An 18093-nucleotide genomic window follows, 5' to 3' on the forward strand; every position below is an offset into this window, starting at 1 on the left:
TCGGCTTCCACCCACTAGGTGCCAGCAGCACCCTCCTCCTGGTAGTTACAAAAATGTCCCCAGACACTGCCGCATGTCCCCTAGGGGGCAGGGTTGGCCCTGGTTGAAAACCACTGGATTAGACTATTACCAGGGCCAGAGTTCATAAAAAACTTCAGTGCTTTCTAAACTCCAGGAGAGACGTCAGGCATTTGGCTTAAAGAGGTGCCAATCTCCTCCCCTCTATGTACTCAAGAAGCTTTTCAGCCCCGCCCACTTCCTGTTCCACAGCCCGGAGAAGGGGCGCCCGGAGCCCAGAGAGGGAAACCCCGGTCGGGGCCACTCCCAGCCATCGCCAGAAGGTGGAGCCTTTGTCGCTTTTGGTCCTGGACATTTATTGCAACAGGAGGCACATCCCGTGTGGGCGCACTGCGGGGACCGGAAAAGGGCTATGTTGAATGTTAGGTTCAGGGTCACCGTGAGTAATTCAGAACAAATGCACTCGAGGAAAAGGAGCCTCCTGAGAAAACATTGTAAGCACACGCAGCTTACTCTGCAGCACGTTCTAAGGCTGAGCCCAAAGGCCCCCATTTCCTAACACAGCTGACTGTGACCCAAAGCCCTTCTAGGCGCCCCCGGGCCTCCCCCGGGGTGGAATGGGGTGGGAGGAGGGAGCAAGAGCTGGTGGCCCCAGGGGCCGCGATGATTCTTACTCCTTCTCATTCAGCGTCGACTCCCCAGGAGTGCTTTTCTGCAGAGATGGCTCGGTGCTCTCTCAAAAGAGTAAATCTAACTTTACAGAAAAAGAAAAACAGGACATACCGTTTCATAATATTTTATTGTCCGTAGCATGAAAGAAAGTGAATGCTGGTCCTTGGGAGCGAGAAGAACGTTGGACCTATTTACAAGGAACGCCCGAGGAGAGATGAGGAAGGGTTTGCCACAGAGTCTCCAGGACACTAGTGCTTCGAGAATTAACCTGGGAACTCGTAACATAGATAGCTCATCAGACCCACGCTAGACACGACTAGTAGTGCAAGTCACCGACGACCTGTAGTAACCGACGCCGCAGGCTTGGAGAAAGGATGCGCCCAAGCAGTGGGAGCACCTCAGTAGCCCCAGTTCTATTTTCTAAAGGCCTAAGTTCCGTCCCTCCCCGCCACACCAGACAAAGACATCCGACAGTCACGGAATTCTCCCATCAGCCACCTACCACGAGAGAGTCCCTGCACCCTGAGGCCCCGGTTGTCGGACACCCAAGGCCTTGTCCAGTCAGCTGGAAGCCCCACCCCGCAGTCTGTCCCCCACCCCAGGACCGGGGGGTCATGCTGTCCAAAGAGGAAATAAACGTTTAATCAGACCGGAGTGCCTCCTTTGAGGGTGGCACATCAGCTACAATAAGTCTGCAATTTCTTATCCGGCATTTCAAGATCTTGAAAAGTCCCGAAAACGAAGCTTGTTCGCAAGCTGGTGGCGTATGCGTTTGTCAGCAACGCCTGGCACTTACGGGCTGTTTAGAGTCTTTATCCACTTTGCGTCCATTTTCTACGATTTACAGCAGAAACATCAAGGTGGGGACTTATACGGAGGGTGTTGTTCCAGACTCTTTCCATGGACTTCCGTAACATACAGGTGGGGCAAGCTATTATTATCTTTCTAAAAGCCAAAAAAATCAGGGTTTACATTTGCCCCACATGTGTGGGCACCTACAGGAGCCTGAACAGGTGCCCAAGTTTCCCCGGAACCAGAAAACTCTGGCAGACCCCCTGAGCCGCAGTGCCTTCCACCATTCCGGGAGATCAGTGCATCTGGAACATTCTGTATCCCAACAAAGGGAGGCAAAGCTCTGGGAATACAATCCTACCTACAGATCCTCCTTACAGGGATTTCCTTTGTGAAAGACCGTATTTCTGCCCATAAGCCCAGCGAGGTGACAAGTAATGAATACCCATTTCCTTTTCTTGGGAAGCATTGTCTCTGATGGGTGGGGAGGGGCCCTAAGAGAACAGATTGGGGAAAGGGGCCTGTTGGCGTGAGGGCCACACGTGACAGGCACCAGGGTGTTGCCCATGCAGCAATAGTAACCATGTATCGAGTTTAGAAAGTGATTCTCCAGGTGCAGGGTTTCCAGAATCGCCGGGTGGGACTCAGCCTGGGCCCTGCCCCCCCTTACGGAGAGCAGAACTTGCCGAGGAAAATGATGTTCCGCGTTTTGTTGTGCCTGACGATGTAAATGAACGGGTGGTCGGCGTTGAACTCGTCTTTGTGCTGCAGGATCCGCGACCCCGGCACCTCGATGGAGTCCCCGCCCTCCTCGGTGATCTCTAGGCACACTCTGTGAATGACCCGGGACAGGGCCGCGCCCTTGGCCTCGGACATCCCCGAGAAATCAGAGGTTTCCTCGTTAAAGGTGCTTTTCAGGCCTAGGTTTTCCAGACTAGCCTTGGGATCGACGGTCTTCTCCACCTTGAATTTCGGGAGGGAGAGTTTGACCTTGGTGTTGGCCATGGTGCTGGGGTTGGTCCACTGCAAGAGCGTCTCTGGCGTGAGTTCTTTTTCAACCTAAAGGACAAAAGCAGAAGAAAGCAATTTTTTTTTTATTTCCAGTGGTAAAAGGCCCCGTGGGATGGAGAACATAAGATCATTGTGAGCCCCGTCCCAAAGCGGTAGAGATGGACCGTCACAGATGGCGTCGCCCCGCAGTTTCGGCATGTGACCGTTACCCCCATAAAAGGCCCGCCGCCCCGCATTGGTCTCCACCCCACCCCGCGGCTAGGGCCCCCGTGCCCTGGAGTTCACGTGGCTAGTTCCCGTAAGCTATAGAGCAGCTTCGCTGAAACCAATGCATGGATTATGGCGCTGTGTACATAGTGGTGAAATAAGTGTAAAAGCAGGAGGGCTTGCACATGTACTATTTCTTGAGTGCTTGTTTTGATTTCACTACTGGGAAATCCAGAACACTTGTGCACTTGGCATGACATCGGATTTAATAACTCAGATTAAAGCTGAAATAAGCTCTTCCAAGAATGAGAATTTGAACTGTTTATGCTCATTCTTTAAGGTATTAGGTAATGAATGTATCCCTTTCAGTTGGTTATTTTTTAAAAATAAGAAATAAAGAGGTACATATATGAGGTGATGAGTGTGTTTATAAGCTGGATGGGAGGAACCCGTTTATGATTTATACATTTACCAGCTCATCCTGCTGTACACTTTAAATATCTTACGATTTTATTTATAGTTCAGCAAGTCTGAAAAATAACAGGTTATGTTCTCAACCTCTGTAAAAGCTGAGCATTCCTCTGTCATAAAAGGAAACCTCTGACATCTGGGCTCTAATACAGGGGCTGCCGTGTGCCTAGGACGCTCCTGAACGTGACCAGTGAGTAAGGGAAGAATGGAGACAGATTTAAAATCTGGCGAACGAGGCGGTAGAGCAAGCAAAATGATAACTGAAGTCACAGCTAAGATGTGACTGAGTTACATCACCCCTAGAGAGTCAGAGAGTCCCTGAGGTGTGACAGGAACTACAGCAGGTGACCCCTGAGCTCCTCAAGGATTCTCTCCTTCTCCCTGGCCAGGATCGAGAACCTGGTGGAAGGTGGGGGGTGGGGGGCAGGGGTGGGTGGCAGAGGGGACGGACACAGGTAAGGTTGCCGGAGGGGAGGGCAAGCTACGTTACTCTCAAGCAGGTAAACCTCAACCAGGTGTGAATCTTGTGTCTCTAAAGCCTGTATGAAATATGACACATAATAAAATCTCATCTACGTGTGTGCATGAAAAGAGCATCCAAGACTCACAGAATACACAACACACAGAGTGGACCCTAAAGTAAACCATGGACTTCCGTGGATAATCACATATGGATATTGGCTCATCAATTGTTTAACAAACGCACCACGTTGATGCAAGATGCTAAGGGTAAGTAACCCTAGTCTAGACTTAAGAACACAGATTCCAGCTTCCTGGGCTCACATTCCAACTGATTCTACAAACCACCGATGAATCACGTGACCGTGGCTGGTTGCCCACCCTCTGTGCCCTGTGCCCCCGTCAGTGGGCAGCTACAGTGACAGTATCTGACTCCTCGGCCTGTTGCAAGAGTTCAACGAGAGAGTGCACAGAAGGAATTCACAGTTCCAGGTGTGTTGTAAGTGCCAGATAAATGCCAGCTGTTTTGAACGTTAAGGAGGAAGACCCAGAAAGGACCCCCAACCCCTGGAGATGACAGAGCAAGTGACGTGCGAGGCAGGGCCTCGGCCTCTTCCACGGCCCCACGTGGCACTGTCCAGGGACTCCACCGGGCAGGGGGCACCTTGGCACTGCCCACCCGCCCCCCCTCACCTTCTCCAGGCCAGTGGACTCGTCCTCCAGGTCCTTGGGCAGCAGGATGAGCATGCTGAGGTGCTTGTTCTGAAAGGGCAGCTCGATGATCTTGCAGTTGATGCTGTCGATGTTGCCCATGCAGAACATGGCTTCCAGGCTCATCATCTGCACGGGCTTGGTGTCCGTCTGGAACAGCAGAAGGAGTCCGGGCCGCTTGCTTTCCCTTCCCACGAGTGCGCATGCAGACGCGGATTTTATTTTCCCCCGCCCCCGTCAGAGGCAGCGACTTATGCTTTCATGCATGCACAGACACACACACACATGCACACATGTAGGGGCACACGTCCACACACACACACCTATTAATTTGTTCTTCTCATAATTCCATGAAATACCTTGATCATTTGTTCCCTCTCTTTGTAAGGGCAGAAAATCAGCCTCATTTGGCCGTTTTATTTTTAGGTTAGCGATACGTCAATGTGTGTGTGTGTCTGCGTGTGTGTGTGTCCACCTTTGTGAGAAAAGGTGCTATACTGAACATTCAACACTACCACTTCATGACTGCAGTCTAGCCCTTAAAGGAGACACACGGGGCCTGAGGAAAGGCTCCGGGAACTGACTCAGAAAGCTCAGGGGCTGGCAAAAGCAACCGAAAGGAAACAAAGAGAAAGCAAGGACCTCCTCATTCAAAGAGGGGGTGTGTCCGCACGCAGCGCTGAGTCGTGTTTTATTGCCTTGTTAGGTGAACCACGGAGAGAGATCAAGGACATTTCAAAGCCATGTTTACGGGCCAAGGACTTGTATGTGAAAAGCCCGATGCAGTCTAAAGAGTGGCACGCCTTGTGCCCCACCACTGAGACACGCCCCCGTGTGCGGGGTCAGCCTGCCCCTGCAGGCAGCCTTGAGGTGGCCGCTGAGCTCCGGGGAGGTGAGCTGGGGAGAGGAAGTAGGTGGAGGCTCCCCAGGATTTGTGGGTGTTTTGAAGAGGCAAGCAGCCCTCTCAGCCGCAACTGTCCTCCCCCAGTGACAATGCCCAGTGGATCTTCTACAGGGACCCCCGGTGGCCCCAAAGGCCAATCAGGTTTGTCTGCTGTTGCCTGTGCATCCGAACTGACCCTTAGGGACGGCCACTGATTCACCAAACAGGGCTGAGCACCTACTCATGTACCAGGTCTGGGCCAGGGATTACAGAAACCGAGAGGAGTAAGGCCTTATCCCTGCCGTTGCAAAGCCCATGCACTCATGCAGAGCTCTGGATAAGAAAAATAAATAATTAGGTTTCATTATGGAAAGTGTGCTTGGGGCAGGGGTGGGGAGGTGGGGCTGAACATAAACTTGTGCTTGTACAAAGGAAAAGCACCAAGAGCTGGTCCAGGTATAAATTGTATCGGGGGTCTTTTCTTCCTGGGTTCTAGCATGAAGGAGGTGCTGGTGCAATATTCGGCAAAAACAAGTGTGATTAGTGCTAGGCACTCCAAGTGCTGGGAGAAACTTGGAAACCAGAATGGATGCCTGGGAGCAGCTACAAGGTAATGCGCCACCTTCAGGCTTTGTGGTCCCTGAAGCCTGGGTTTCCGTCCACATTCTTAGCCCCGTCAGATCTCATCACATGAGACCGAGGTACGTCATCATCACCCAGACCCCTGGGGTTGCCTGGGCCCTCCCATGAAATGGGTAGCCTTCCCAGTCTCAGTTCCCTGGACTCCTCTGTGGGAGACCCACTCTACATATTTCCATGAGTTCTTTCTCACGGAGGATACGGCCTCGCCATTCCTCAGTGGGATTAGGAGGACTTCCCTGCAAAATAGGTTTCTCGTTCTTCCCCACAGTGACACCCAGAGCAGCCACTGAGTGAGCTGTGCTTTTTCCTCTGCGGCCAGCAAGGACCTCAGAGCACCTTATAAATTAAAACATCAGAACCGTTGACTTCGCTACGAACAGATGAGATTCCCGAGTGGCCCGGGTTTCAGGATGAGTCAGAGGCCGCTCAGGTTAGAATTCGGCTTCTCTGTCTTTCGTGCTAACGGTCGCAAATATCTGTAGCCACTTTCCAGGTGGAGATTTAGTTTTGCCCACTGGGCTGTGGGTCCTCATGAGTTCTCATTCAACCCAGACTCAGAACGTTCTGGAGAAGAGTGAGAACCTCTGGATGAGGGTTCCTTTTCTACCAGAGAGGGTGCACCGCTCTGCCTGAACTTCCCTCGTGTGTGTGAACTCCTGGGATGCTCCCTGTTGCTGTCATCCTTCAGATCTGCAGCTGGGGCACCCTCTGACACACGGCCCCACTCACCTTGTTGATGCGGAAAGGGCACTCTTTGGTTTCCGATTCCGGGAACTTCTTCATCCACTTTCCTACGAAGTAGGCAGCATTGACCACAAGGAGTTTGGTCTGGTCACTCACGTCGTTGGCGGATAAAATGTCCTCAAAGTGGCCTGCCAACAATTTCAGGAAAAAAACGAAAATCGCACAGGGTTATTCTTCCTGAGCACGCATGCTGTCCACTCACCGGGGATTTCACACACGCTAGAGCCATGCCCGGTGGGGGCTTAGAGCCAGACCACCTCGTTTCGGAAGGACCCCCTTCTCTGCTTCTGTCTCCCCCCAACTGGGCTTACCAAAGCCTCCACGGGAGGAGGATGAAGGGGGAAGGAGGGGAAAGAAATGAAGAGGAAGAAGAAAACTACAAGCTACCACGTGCTAGACATTCATGTGCACGCTATCACATAGTCCTCCCCTTTTTACAGACGGGAAGCAGCGACTTAGTCTCCAGTCTCTCGCCCCAGATGGCCCACGAGCGACGGTGGATCAGGACCGGAGCCCTGTGCTCTGGACTAAAAATGCACCAGCGCTCACTTCACACACCCAGCCTGGGCTTGCGTTTTCACGTGCGTTAGCTGCAGTCTCTCATAATGATCGAGTATGGCAGAGGCCATTATCCCCACTTCACAGATGAGGAAACTGAGGCTCAGAGAGGCCATGGGGCTTTCTAGTACACTCAGCTGGAAAGCAGATCTGAGCCCGGACAGGGCGCTCCTCTTCACCCCACAGCTGCACCCCCTGCCCAGGTCGCCCAGCTGCGGGCAGGGCGGCTGGTCTGCGCCAGGGTCAACAGGCTCGACCACAGCTGTGGTTACTGTAGAGCTCCAATCCCCGACAGCAGGACAGCTCAGTGGTAAGAGCCCCCAGTGAAATTAAGTCCTTGTATTCGAATAGCCCTGAGAGGTTTCGCAAAGGATCTCCATTTACCTAACCTCTGAAAGCAATGAAAAAAATGTTCTCGGGTGAGGATTAAAAATTTAAAAATCCTAAAAGCAAAACTGTTACATGGCCATTTAAATGGGGGCTGCTTTTATCATTGTGCTTAACATGATGTTACACCATTGTTTTCTTTACATGGGAAGGCACAGGAAACCCATTTCAGCGACAAAGACGTACGCATGCGTACATCTGTGTGCCGGCACACGTGTCTGTGGCTGCCACCCACTCCCTTGCCTACCGTGTTACCTACGCTAGCTCCCACAACAGCCATGTAAAAACTAAATTAGATCACATAGGCCCCATTTTACAGTTCAGTACACTGAGGCTCCAGATGCTTCAGCGGACAAGGGGCAGTGCCCGGGTTTGGCTCTGAGGTCACGAAGACTCCAAGGCCATGCTCCTTCCACGCCCATACCCTGCAGTGACGGTGCGGACTCTGCCGCCCCTGAGTCCGTCTCGCAGCAGTCTGGCTTTGGCCATTCAGACGGGAACTGCATGCCCTTGCCCCAGAAGTGCGCCCCTCACTAGACTGCAGTGGTACCCGAAATGTCCATCACGACCTTTCACTCCTTCACAACTTGGCTCTATGTCCCAGCAGGTGCCTCCTGATGCTGATCAGCCCTCAAAACTCATCTTACTTCCAAGTCTTTCCTGGCAAGGAAGACTCAAGGAGAACATGAGTGCAGGGTGGGCTCGGGGTCAGGAGAGGCCCGAGGCAGGACCGGACCAGGCAGATGCCGCAGAAGAGACCGGGGCCAATCAGAGCGCCCCAGCGGTCAGGAGGGGTGGGACCGAGGACATGTGTCCATCCTCTGTGATTCGTTTTGTTTTTTTCATGAGTAGAATTGATTGCCTAAGACCCTCTACCCCTTTTTCTGTAATAAACTTGCAGAATAGTTGAGCTACAAGTGGCCTCAGGGATCATCCGAGCCCTTCCTCTCCAGTTGGAAAAACTGGACTCATGACTTGCCTGAAACCAGACTTTGCTAGAGGCACACACAGCAAGGAGGCCATGGGGCGGCTCGTCAGAGAGCAAGGGAAGGAGGCTAAGTAAGACGGAAGCACCGGGAATTCCTGCCCAAGTGAAAAGACGGTGGAAGGAAGGCCCAGACAGCCACGTTGTTGGAATGGCTTGAGGGGCAAGAATTTAGCTTCTGAACTGAAAGTATCGCAGGGACCCGCCAGGCATTCGATGTTCTGCTGAGCAGGGAGATTCGTGGGGAGGCAGGTAGGTACTTAGAGCAGAATAAAGAAAGATACTTGCCGTCTGTGAGATCCTTAATGGAGTTGTTGATCTGACCTTTCGTTTCTTCCAGTTTATCTTTGAAGTCAACGGTTTCCATTTCCTTGGCGTAGGGTCTCTTCGTGGAGCTGACGAACTCCTGAAAGGCAGCCGGTTCATGAAATCGCAAGGTAGGTCACGGTCTGTAGCCAAACTCGCACATTGTCACCCGGTTCTAACGAAAGGGCTTTTAAGTGTCCGTGACTATGAATACACTTCCGAAATCTGAACTATCAGATTGTTACCTGTAACATGAAACTTCATGCAGACATCTTTGTGTTTCTTTGTATTGAACGTTTCCTTTCTTTGATTCCAAGACAAGATCAATTATTAAATGCATTCATCAATTTAGTATCGACTTTGGGGGGAAAGAAGCACCCTGCTAAATGTATGTTAACAGTTAATGTGTGATTTCAGGAACATTAAAATGTGTGCACACGGATGTGTCTTAGAACGGAAGAAGTGTACATACAGAAAAGAGAACTCTATCAGCAGAAAGCTCTACTCTCACTGAGACAAATATTCTACAGACTCTTGCTACCCAAGCTGTGGCCCGAGAATGAAAGCCCCCACGTCATCCCCCGGGACCATGTTGGAAGAGCAGAACCTCAGAGCCCCCAGAGTGGCTGCATCAAAATGCGGCTTCTATCACGATGCCAGGGTGATCCGCCTGCACCTTGAGTTTGAAACAGTGGAGACCATAGCAGTGGGCCTAATTCTAATGCTTGTTGAAATGCAGAACCCTAAATCCCATCCCTCATCATTTTGATGCAAGCCACCTGAGGCCAGAAACGTGTCCTTTGCACACCCAGGTGGCTCTGCGGCAGGTGGCCGTCCTCATGCCTCACCTGTCTGCACCATCACCCATGAATCCGCAGGTGCTAGACAGCCGCCAGGAGCCATGGAAAGCAGGTGAAATAAAATTCCTTGCAATTCCCAGTTTGGTTGAAATAATTCAAAATGTTGAACAGAAGTTCAACCCAACTAAATACAGCTGACTAAATATGCAAACACAGTTCTCCCCCAATTTCTTCAGAACAGCTGTGGCCTTAGCCCATTTGATTCCATTAATTGCAACCCAACCCCAGGGCCAAGCGTTGCCCTTGACCGAAAGAATGGAGGCCACCTCAGAACACCGGAGCCTCAGTGAGATAAATGGCCTCCACCGTCCTCAATGCCAGCAAGAGAATGTATTAAGCATCTCCTTAAGGAGTACATAAGAAGCTTTTAAATTTTTTCTATACCTAGGCCCCAACTCACATCTCAATATTTTATTTTATTTCCCTGAGTGACCGTGGGAAGGAAAATGGCCACATATATGTCTTCAAACAGCAAGGACAAACTCACAACCATGTCTAGTGACCAATGTCCTCAGAAGATCTCAGCCAGAGAAACAAAAAGCTACTCCAGAAAGTAGTAAAACTGTGGTAAAACGACTAACTGGTAGTCTACCTTTTAGGTTTGGAAAGCTCAAAATCCTGGCCATCCAAACACAAACTGAATCAACTCTGTATTACTAACACAGAGAACGAACCTCTTTCGTGTAGTCTAGGATGCTGACTATGTGTTTCAAGGACAGATTTTCTTAAACATTATGTTATACTCTGGAATCAAAGCAAAGGGCACCATGGTGTACGTTATGGGATTTTTTCAAGAAACGGCTGAAATTAAACACCCAGAACAACCTGTATAGACACCCTCATGACCAGCCTAGGGAAACCAACAAAAACAACTGGTGACTGATGAAAACTGTTGATTCATACAGTTATTACTTTTTGTATTGATTTTGAGAAAATCAGGAGAATGTTACATGCACACACACAATGAGGTGGAGAACTTGAACTGTAGCCCCAGCCCGAGTGCCCACCCTGCTGTGTGGGGAGAAAGGTGTAAATCTCGAGTTGTCTTGCATCTACAGAGATCATTATTACCCACTCCATTCCCATCTCTCCGAGTGAGAAAGCCATGGGGAGGGGTGGGATCTGCGAGTGTTCGAGAGGGAATAGGGAGGCCATGAGTTTCTCCCTGTTTTGAGCTAGAAGATGTGACTGCAGTGGAATCGCACTAAATCCACCCCCTCCACTGGGACTGACTCGTGTTCATGAGCCTCAGGTCAGACATGAGCACCCCAGAAGTGAGTTTCACCGGAAATGACACTGAACAACTTACTATGGAAGGATTCAGGGACTTGTCTACGTAGAGCCGTTTGATTAGTTTCAGCGCGTAGAAGGAACTAAGCTTGTTGACATCTGATGTTACTGTTTGAAATCCAAAGGGCACATCTTTCACATTTTCAAAATGAAAGACCTGCGAAGAGGGAAAAAAGCATTCATGACCCATGAGGCATCATCATGTCCTCCCACGGCAGCGGGACACATGGTGACTGTCACCGACCATGAGGGATGCACGGTCTCCCTGCTCCATTGTCCCATGAGGTGAGGCTCCTCAACCTCAGCACTGCTGATGTTTGGGGCAGGACATGCTTTGTTGCCGGGGCAGGGTGCCAGGTATCGTAGGATGTTTGACGGCACCTCTGACCTACTAGGTACCCTTTGGGACAACCAAAAAGGACTCTGGACACTGTCAAAGACCCCCAGGGAGTGGGGGGCAAAATTGTCCCCATTGAGAAACTCTGTCATTCAGTACTCTTCTCTGGATTTAACTATAGGGAAAATTTGCCCTTTCTTCAAAATGTCGCCTCTAGTACTCATACAGAAAGCTTTCCAAACTTGGAAAAGAGTGACACAGGGTTATAATTTTCATCTAATTTAGACACATGAAGAGAGAGCTGACTAGCAAAATAGTCGTTAGGCAGTTATCAGACTCCAGCCCAGAGGTGTGTCTAGTGCCTTCAGTTTCTCCGACGAGTGCCAAATGGGCGGGTACGTCATTTCTGGTGGGCCGCCCCCATCCACGGTGGGCTGCCTGGGGCGGGCTGGGGTCCGACAGCCTGGCCTTGAGCCCCAGCCTGTGTCCACTAGGAATATAATCTAGCCCAACTCTGCAAGGCTGCACCTTTCCCTCTACAAACCGGATTGGGAATACCCACTACTCTCAGTTTCAATAATTTGAGTGCCCTCAATTTCAAGTATGAAGTTTTCACTTATCACGACCCAAAAATACTTCATGGGTCATACTTTCTGGGGGTTTATAGATACAAGGAGATGCTCCCTGTTTTAATGCTATGAGCTCATACAAAAAAAAAAAGATTCTGTTGAGCCAACATAAGAACAATAATGAATAGAGTTAGACAGGCATTCACATACTATCTAAAAGTAAATGGGGGGAGGGGGCAGAAACAGGTGGGGAGAAGTAAAAAGATACAAAGTTCCAGCGACATATAAGGCACAAGGATGCAATGTACAGCGTGGTGCATTATTATAGTTAATAATGCTGCATTGCACATTTGGAGGTTAAGAGAGTGACCTTGAAATTGCTCATCGCAAGAAAAAGAAATTCTGTAACTGTGAATGATGGCGGATGTTAACTAGACTTATTGTCATGATCATTGTGCAATATATACAAATATCAAATTCTTCACTGTACTCCTACAACAAATATCATGTTGAATGTCCAGTATACCCCAATAAAAATAGCAATAAAGCATGATGCTGTGAATACATTTTGTGTACAAGATGGGAATATAGATTTTATACTTTCTGGTCAGGGTATTTGCAGTGGAACATTCAATAAGCACCACCCCGATTGATTCTTGTGGTAGAACACTCACAAGATGCCAGGTGACTTGCCAAAGGCCACTCATTAGTGGGAAACTTGTGATTACCTAGCAGATCCCCAGGTGCCCCATCACACACGGTGGCTGGGTCACAGGGCAGGTAAAGGAGCTTTCTTTCCCGTTTAAACACAGATGGAGAGAGTGTGAGAAGGGGCCCAGCTCCCCCTCCCGAGCAACCCTGGCCACAGAGCCCCGGTCGCTCTTCCCTTGGCTCCGCCCACATTGTCTAACACCGGTTCCCTCTCTCCGAGCAGACGCAAGGCGTGGGGCTTACCTGTCCGATTTCATTGGCGGTGTCACCTTTGGCTCCCACTTGAACGAGGGACAGGGAGGTGGAGAGACAGATCGGAGAGAACAGGACATTGCCCGCCGGCTCCTGTTCACACAGCTTTTTGAAGAGGTCAACTGCGAAAGCCGAGTTCGCCAGCTGCAGGGCGTCCATCGTGGGCCTGGAACAAAGGACAGGGGCCTTTAAAGTCTTCTCGCCCGCATGCTGCCGACCCAGTGAGAATCCCACCTCAACAAAGCAATGGCCTGCGCTAGAGGAGAGGAAGGAACTGTCCACGAAAGGCAATTGTATAGGCCGGTGGGGAGGAAACTTCTGGGCAAATGCCCCAAGGCCTGAACAGTGCAGCACTCAAGGTCTCCGTGTGCACGGCTCTGCCGGAATCCTCCGATTCAGAGGACTGTTGAGAGCCAGACGCCCACGCCTCTTCCTCTGCCAGTGGTCTGAGCAGTTGGTGGCACTGATCAGAATCGTTTGGTTTTATTTATCCATATTCTATCAATTAGCATGTAGGTTAAAGCATACAAAAATTGACATTTCTGTACATCAAAAGCAGCCAGATCACAGCAGTTTTGTGTGGTTCCGTTTAATAACTGGTAAATGTTATGGGTTGGATTTGTGTCTCCCCCAAAAGATACACTGACATCCTATACCCCTGGGTACCAATGAACGAGACCTTATTTGAAAACAGCGTCTTTGCAGACTTAAGGAAGTTGAGGTTGTTAGGGTTGCCCTCATCCAATATGGCTGGCACCCTTCTCAGAAAGAACAGGAGGAAACACAGAGGCAGACATGCACAATTGGAGAGGTGACACAAAGACACCCCGGGAGAGGCCAGGCGATGGCAGAGGCAGAGACTGGAGTGACGCTTCTGCGAGCCAGGGAACCCCGGGGACACACAGAAGCTAAGAGAGAGGCGAGGACGCAAGCCTCCTAAGGGCTAAGGAGCCCAGCCCTGCCGAGACCCCGACTTCAGGCTCTGGCCTCCAGAACTGTGGGAGGATCCGTCTCTGTTCTAAGTCACCCAGTGTGTGACACGTGGTGACGGCAGCCCTAGGAGACCACTGCAGTGAGAAACACCTCAGTAGGGCACCTGGCACACAACAATGTTCCGTGTGCAGAAGCGGTTACTGTTTTTGAGGTTAATACATTTGGAAGACCCTATACATAGAATCACAAGAGTCAACTAAGTTCCTTCTCTCATGAGTTTGCGAGCTATTTGCGCAGATACATGGAAAATAAGTAAACTGCACGACAGCCCAGTGCCTTACGAGTGGCACACCGAGTCCCGTGGAGTCCAAGGAAAGGGAGAGAGGGCAGCTCGGCTAAAGGTGGGGAAGCCGGTGAAGTGGAAAGAGCGTGAGTGACCTGGGTCCTGTCCGAGAACTCCGTCACTGTGATGCTGGTGTCCTCTCAGGGGCGTTCGTTGACCCCTGGCAGTCCCTACGACCCTTTCAGCAGGTCTGTGAGGTCACCACTGGTTTCGTAATAATACTCAGACACCATTCGCCCAGGTCATGGCCGCCTCACCATGCTGGAACGCAATCAAAGAATTTAAACAGATCTTAGCAACGTGAGCAACACACACAGGAAAATGTGTCAGGTTCCTCACGGGCCATTTTACGTAGCAAATGCTGTAAAACTTACAGCACAAGAGGAGAAATGAACAAGATCTCCAGAGTGGATTGGCATGTCCAGTGACTTCTGTTCAGAGTGTTAAAATTGCTACAGACGCTTTCCTTTTATTATCACTGTGTGTCACAGCAATAACTTCTTTGATCTTCATGAAAACCTCCCAACGATTGTAACGAGCAAAGAGAATTTCATTTACAGCTCCAATGCAGAAAACACTGCGTTTTTTTGTCACTTAAAACTTTAAAAAGCACTTTTTTTTAACCAGAGAAGAGTGAGATGGAAATGTAAGCAGTCATACAAATGCAACAAAGGAACAACAAGGAGCTGTAAGAATGTGTCACCCAGTGGCCTGGTTTTTTGCAACACGTCTTCAAATCATAAACCGTAAAAGGGGATGAGATCTTGGCCTGGACCTCTCCTGGTTGCACGCCTTCACTTTACAGAGGAGAAGAGGGAGGCAGACCGAGACGAAGCGATCCTCCAGGCCTCCCACGCAGGGAGTGAAAGTGGCGAAACCAGCCCGGCGTTCCCTTCTCCCAGCGCCCAGCCAGGTGCGTTTAACCACACCTCACCCCCGGCCTCAGCCACTGTCTGCGCGGGGGCTGGTGAGCTCGCAAGCCCAGCATTCCAAAACTCCCATGTGTCCTGAGCTCCCCTTCGGAGACACCAAGGTTCCTGGCATTGTTTTTTCTTAAATCAACACAAACTTCTTTTCGTTTTCCTCCTTGAAGAGCCTCTTGTTGTCTTTCTGCCATTTATGTTGCATGTTATTAACGTGACACCGCTTTCATCCGATAAGTATTAACTGAGCACCGAATGCATGGCAGGCACTGAGTCAGGCGTTAAGACGTCAAAGGTGAACCCAACACGGTCCTGCCTCCAGTGAGCTGGCAGCCTAGTGGTATGGCGTGTGTAATGAGTTCTGAGCGTTTCCATGGTGGCGGGGTGGGGGGATGGGGGGGGAGCTGCTGTGGGAGCCCTTTGGCGAGACAGCTCATTTATAGCAGAAACCTCGGCGAGGTCTCCTCAGAGACAATGACAGCTACGTAAGCCACACTAAAGGTGAGTCCTAAAGCCAAGGAGGAGTTCGCCATGCAAAAATGCGGGCCGGCAAGACCCGACACAACTCCGAGACTGCAAGCAAGCCCGGGTGAATGGAGAAGCTTGCAGTAGAATGTGAGGAGGGGCAGGCGTGCTCACGTTCTGAGACTTACAGCTGCTCACTGGCCCTCTGCGTCAAGATGCCCAAAGTTTTAATGCATCTAAGCCAGTGGCCCTCAGTGTTGTCTCACTGGGGTGAGAAAAATGCACACACATCCCACTCTCCCTGGGACCGTCTCAGTTAATGTCTGCTGTCCTGACACGCCTCTTTCATTCTCACAGCTGGGCTGTGTTTTGAGCAATGTATGTTCAGCCTTCCTACAGACCACCCACCCCTCTCACCTATACACATGTGCACACACGCACACACGGCCAGGTGCACAGTTTTTTCATTCCTTAAACTCCTTTCCACTGTGTCAGGTTCTTGTGGATATCCCTCAATCCCAACCCGCCTCCTATTACAGATGAAGAAAAATGCAAAGGGGGAAAAAATATCTCTTAAGTATTTGGTGTAATCGATCCTCAGGCAATGACCTTGAGAAACCTTGCCCATTAGAATAGCTATTGTGGAACGTCTAAGAACATAGGCTCTGCGGTCCGTACTCCAACGTCAAGAGGAAAAACACCAGAGCCAGGTGCAGGAGACGGGAGACCGCGCAGGGTCTGTGGTGTGGGAGAACGTCAGAGGATTGCTGGAAGTGACGAAAGGCGTGCTTTGGGAAGATCTCTGTTAGCAGGAAAGGACAACGCTGCTGTCAGCAATAAGGTCAAGTTCCTCATTTCCAATGGCAAGAGAGCCCCTTCTTCGCTCCGAGATTCTGAGACGTCATATCTGCTCCCGTTTGTGTAGACACACAACCTTGACCATTCAGTCATCCCATGGGTGGCTAACAGTACATGGGAGCCAGACCGGTCAGGCCAGCGCGCCCAAAACTGCTGAGGCTGCGACGCTCAAAGTCAACCCACAACCCGGAGGGACTGAAGTGGCAGAATTGAAGGCGTTGGGAAGCGAAGGTGGAAACCTGCTGAGTCATCTTCTGCGGTGAAGCCTGTCTCCCGGCTGCCATCCCGGACCCCAGCAAGTGCTCGCACCTATGGAGGGGGCTGAGGTTGGAGACCCACCCCGTTCCGTTCAAAAGCCTTCAAGTGACTCGAGTGACGTGGGGAGGGGAAAGGCCACCGAGAACACCCACGGTGTCACGAAAACGTCTGCAAGCTGTGAGTGCGAAGGCCTCTCGGTTCTGCTGGTCTTGCCACGTAGAAGCTGTGTGACGCAGTCAGCCACGCCACCCCGGTGAGCCAGCCGCCTGAGAGGAGGCACGTCCCAGACCCCCCCACCCCCGCCCTGAATCCGAGCCTGCAGAACAACCTGGCACGTTCATTGACCTTTCATAGGATACGCTTAGATGAGGCCATAAAAGCAGGAGCATCTATAACAAGAAACTACGAGCCGGCGGCCTGTTTGAAAAGTTGCCCAAGAACACACATTTGAAATCTCTAACTTGTTCCAACTATCCCGAAACACAGAAACGGGGAGATCAGATAGAAAGAGGGTTTCTGCCCAGGAGGACACAGTGGCAAGTAAATGCACACTGACTAGATGTTTAAAAATGCCGAAAGGAAGAACAGCGGTAACGTCTCACTCTCAGCCCCACCAAGCCAACCAGGAAGGTGAGTCAGATGCTCCAATGCATCTCCACTTTCTCCAGGTTTTGAGTACCAGCCCCTTCTGGAGGAAGCACTGCGAAATTCATTCTTACTTCCCAGATCAGGCTAAACGTGTACTCAGAAGCACTTTCCCTTCTGTCAGTTACTGCGGCGACCCCCACCCGCCCACCACCCAAATCTGCCAGCCACGTGATTTCTTCATAGTCTTACCGTGTATGGCTAAGTGATTTCTCTCCCTACCTGGCTGGCATCCTGGTTCCCAAAGGCCTGAGGGCTGGAGATGCTGCCCGAGGAGGGGGTTGCCAGTGACGGGCAACAGTCCCCAGGCCAACAGCCTATCCTTGAAAAGCACCCATTCTGTCGACTGTGCTCACCATCTTGAATCAACTCAAATGCCTCTTTTGTTTCCAAGAATTGCCCTAAAGAGGGAAATCACCAGTCCTGCTCCCTCCACTTCACTTACCTGGAGTTACAGGTACGCTGGAAAACACAGAGCAGGGAAGAGGAAAGCGAGGCTCAGAAGGACCTGGATGTGGAAGCAGCTCTGAGATGAGAGACACGGGCTTGCTCACCTGAACCCCGGCCACTCCCGCTGGCCACGCCCCTCCCACACTCTCCGCCCCTCCCACTTCTGCGCCTCAGCTCTTCTTACTCACGTCTCCTGGCAGCTTGTCCGCGATTGAAGAGACCATTCAGGCTGAAGTTGCTGTTGCCTGTGCAGCTTCCAAAGGCCTCCGACATGCTCGGGCAGGAAAGGGCTGTCACAACCCTGCCTTGGCCATGATACATACATAGCTAAGGGCAACCCTAGGAGCCCACGT

General features: G+C 50.9%; 1 protein-coding gene across 1 annotated transcript; it reads right to left on the bottom strand.

Moving 5' to 3' along the window:
- Positions 1 to 800: 800 nt before the first annotated feature.
- SERPINB5 (serpin family B member 5) lies at positions 801 to 17859 on the bottom strand. The gene is made up of 7 exons (XM_028524822.2): positions 17736 to 17859; positions 12857 to 13031; positions 11016 to 11153; positions 8829 to 8946; positions 6596 to 6738; positions 4324 to 4491; positions 801 to 2541 (listed from the first exon to the last, which is right to left on the bottom strand). The coding sequence occupies exons 2-7, from the start codon at positions 13022 to 13024 to the stop codon at positions 2149 to 2151; spliced, it is 1128 nt and encodes a 375-aa protein (XP_028380623.1). The 5' UTR covers positions 13025 to 13031; positions 17736 to 17859; the 3' UTR covers positions 801 to 2148.
- Positions 17860 to 18093: the final 234 nt, after the last annotated feature.

The sequence above is a fragment of the Phyllostomus discolor genome, chromosome 9 (assembly GCF_004126475.2).
Source record: "Phyllostomus discolor isolate MPI-MPIP mPhyDis1 chromosome 9, mPhyDis1.pri.v3, whole genome shotgun sequence".
In the NCBI taxonomy this organism is placed as follows: Eukaryota; Metazoa; Chordata; class Mammalia; order Chiroptera; family Phyllostomidae; genus Phyllostomus; species Phyllostomus discolor.

Bases quoted from the DNA above. Each gene is read 5' to 3' on its own strand.
- SERPINB5 (XM_028524822.2), bottom strand. From the start codon at position 13,024: ATGGACGCCCTGCAGCTGGCGAACTCGGCTTTCGCAGTTGACCTCTTC. The intron at 8,947-11,015 runs GTAAGTTGTTCA...GCTGCCTTTCAG, and splicing joins AGTCCCTGAATCCTTCCATA to GAGTTCGTCAGCTCCACGAA. The intron at 4,492-6,595 runs GTGAGTGGGGCC...CTGCTGTTCCAG, and splicing joins GCCCTTTCCGCATCAACAAG to ACGGACACCAAGCCCGTGCA.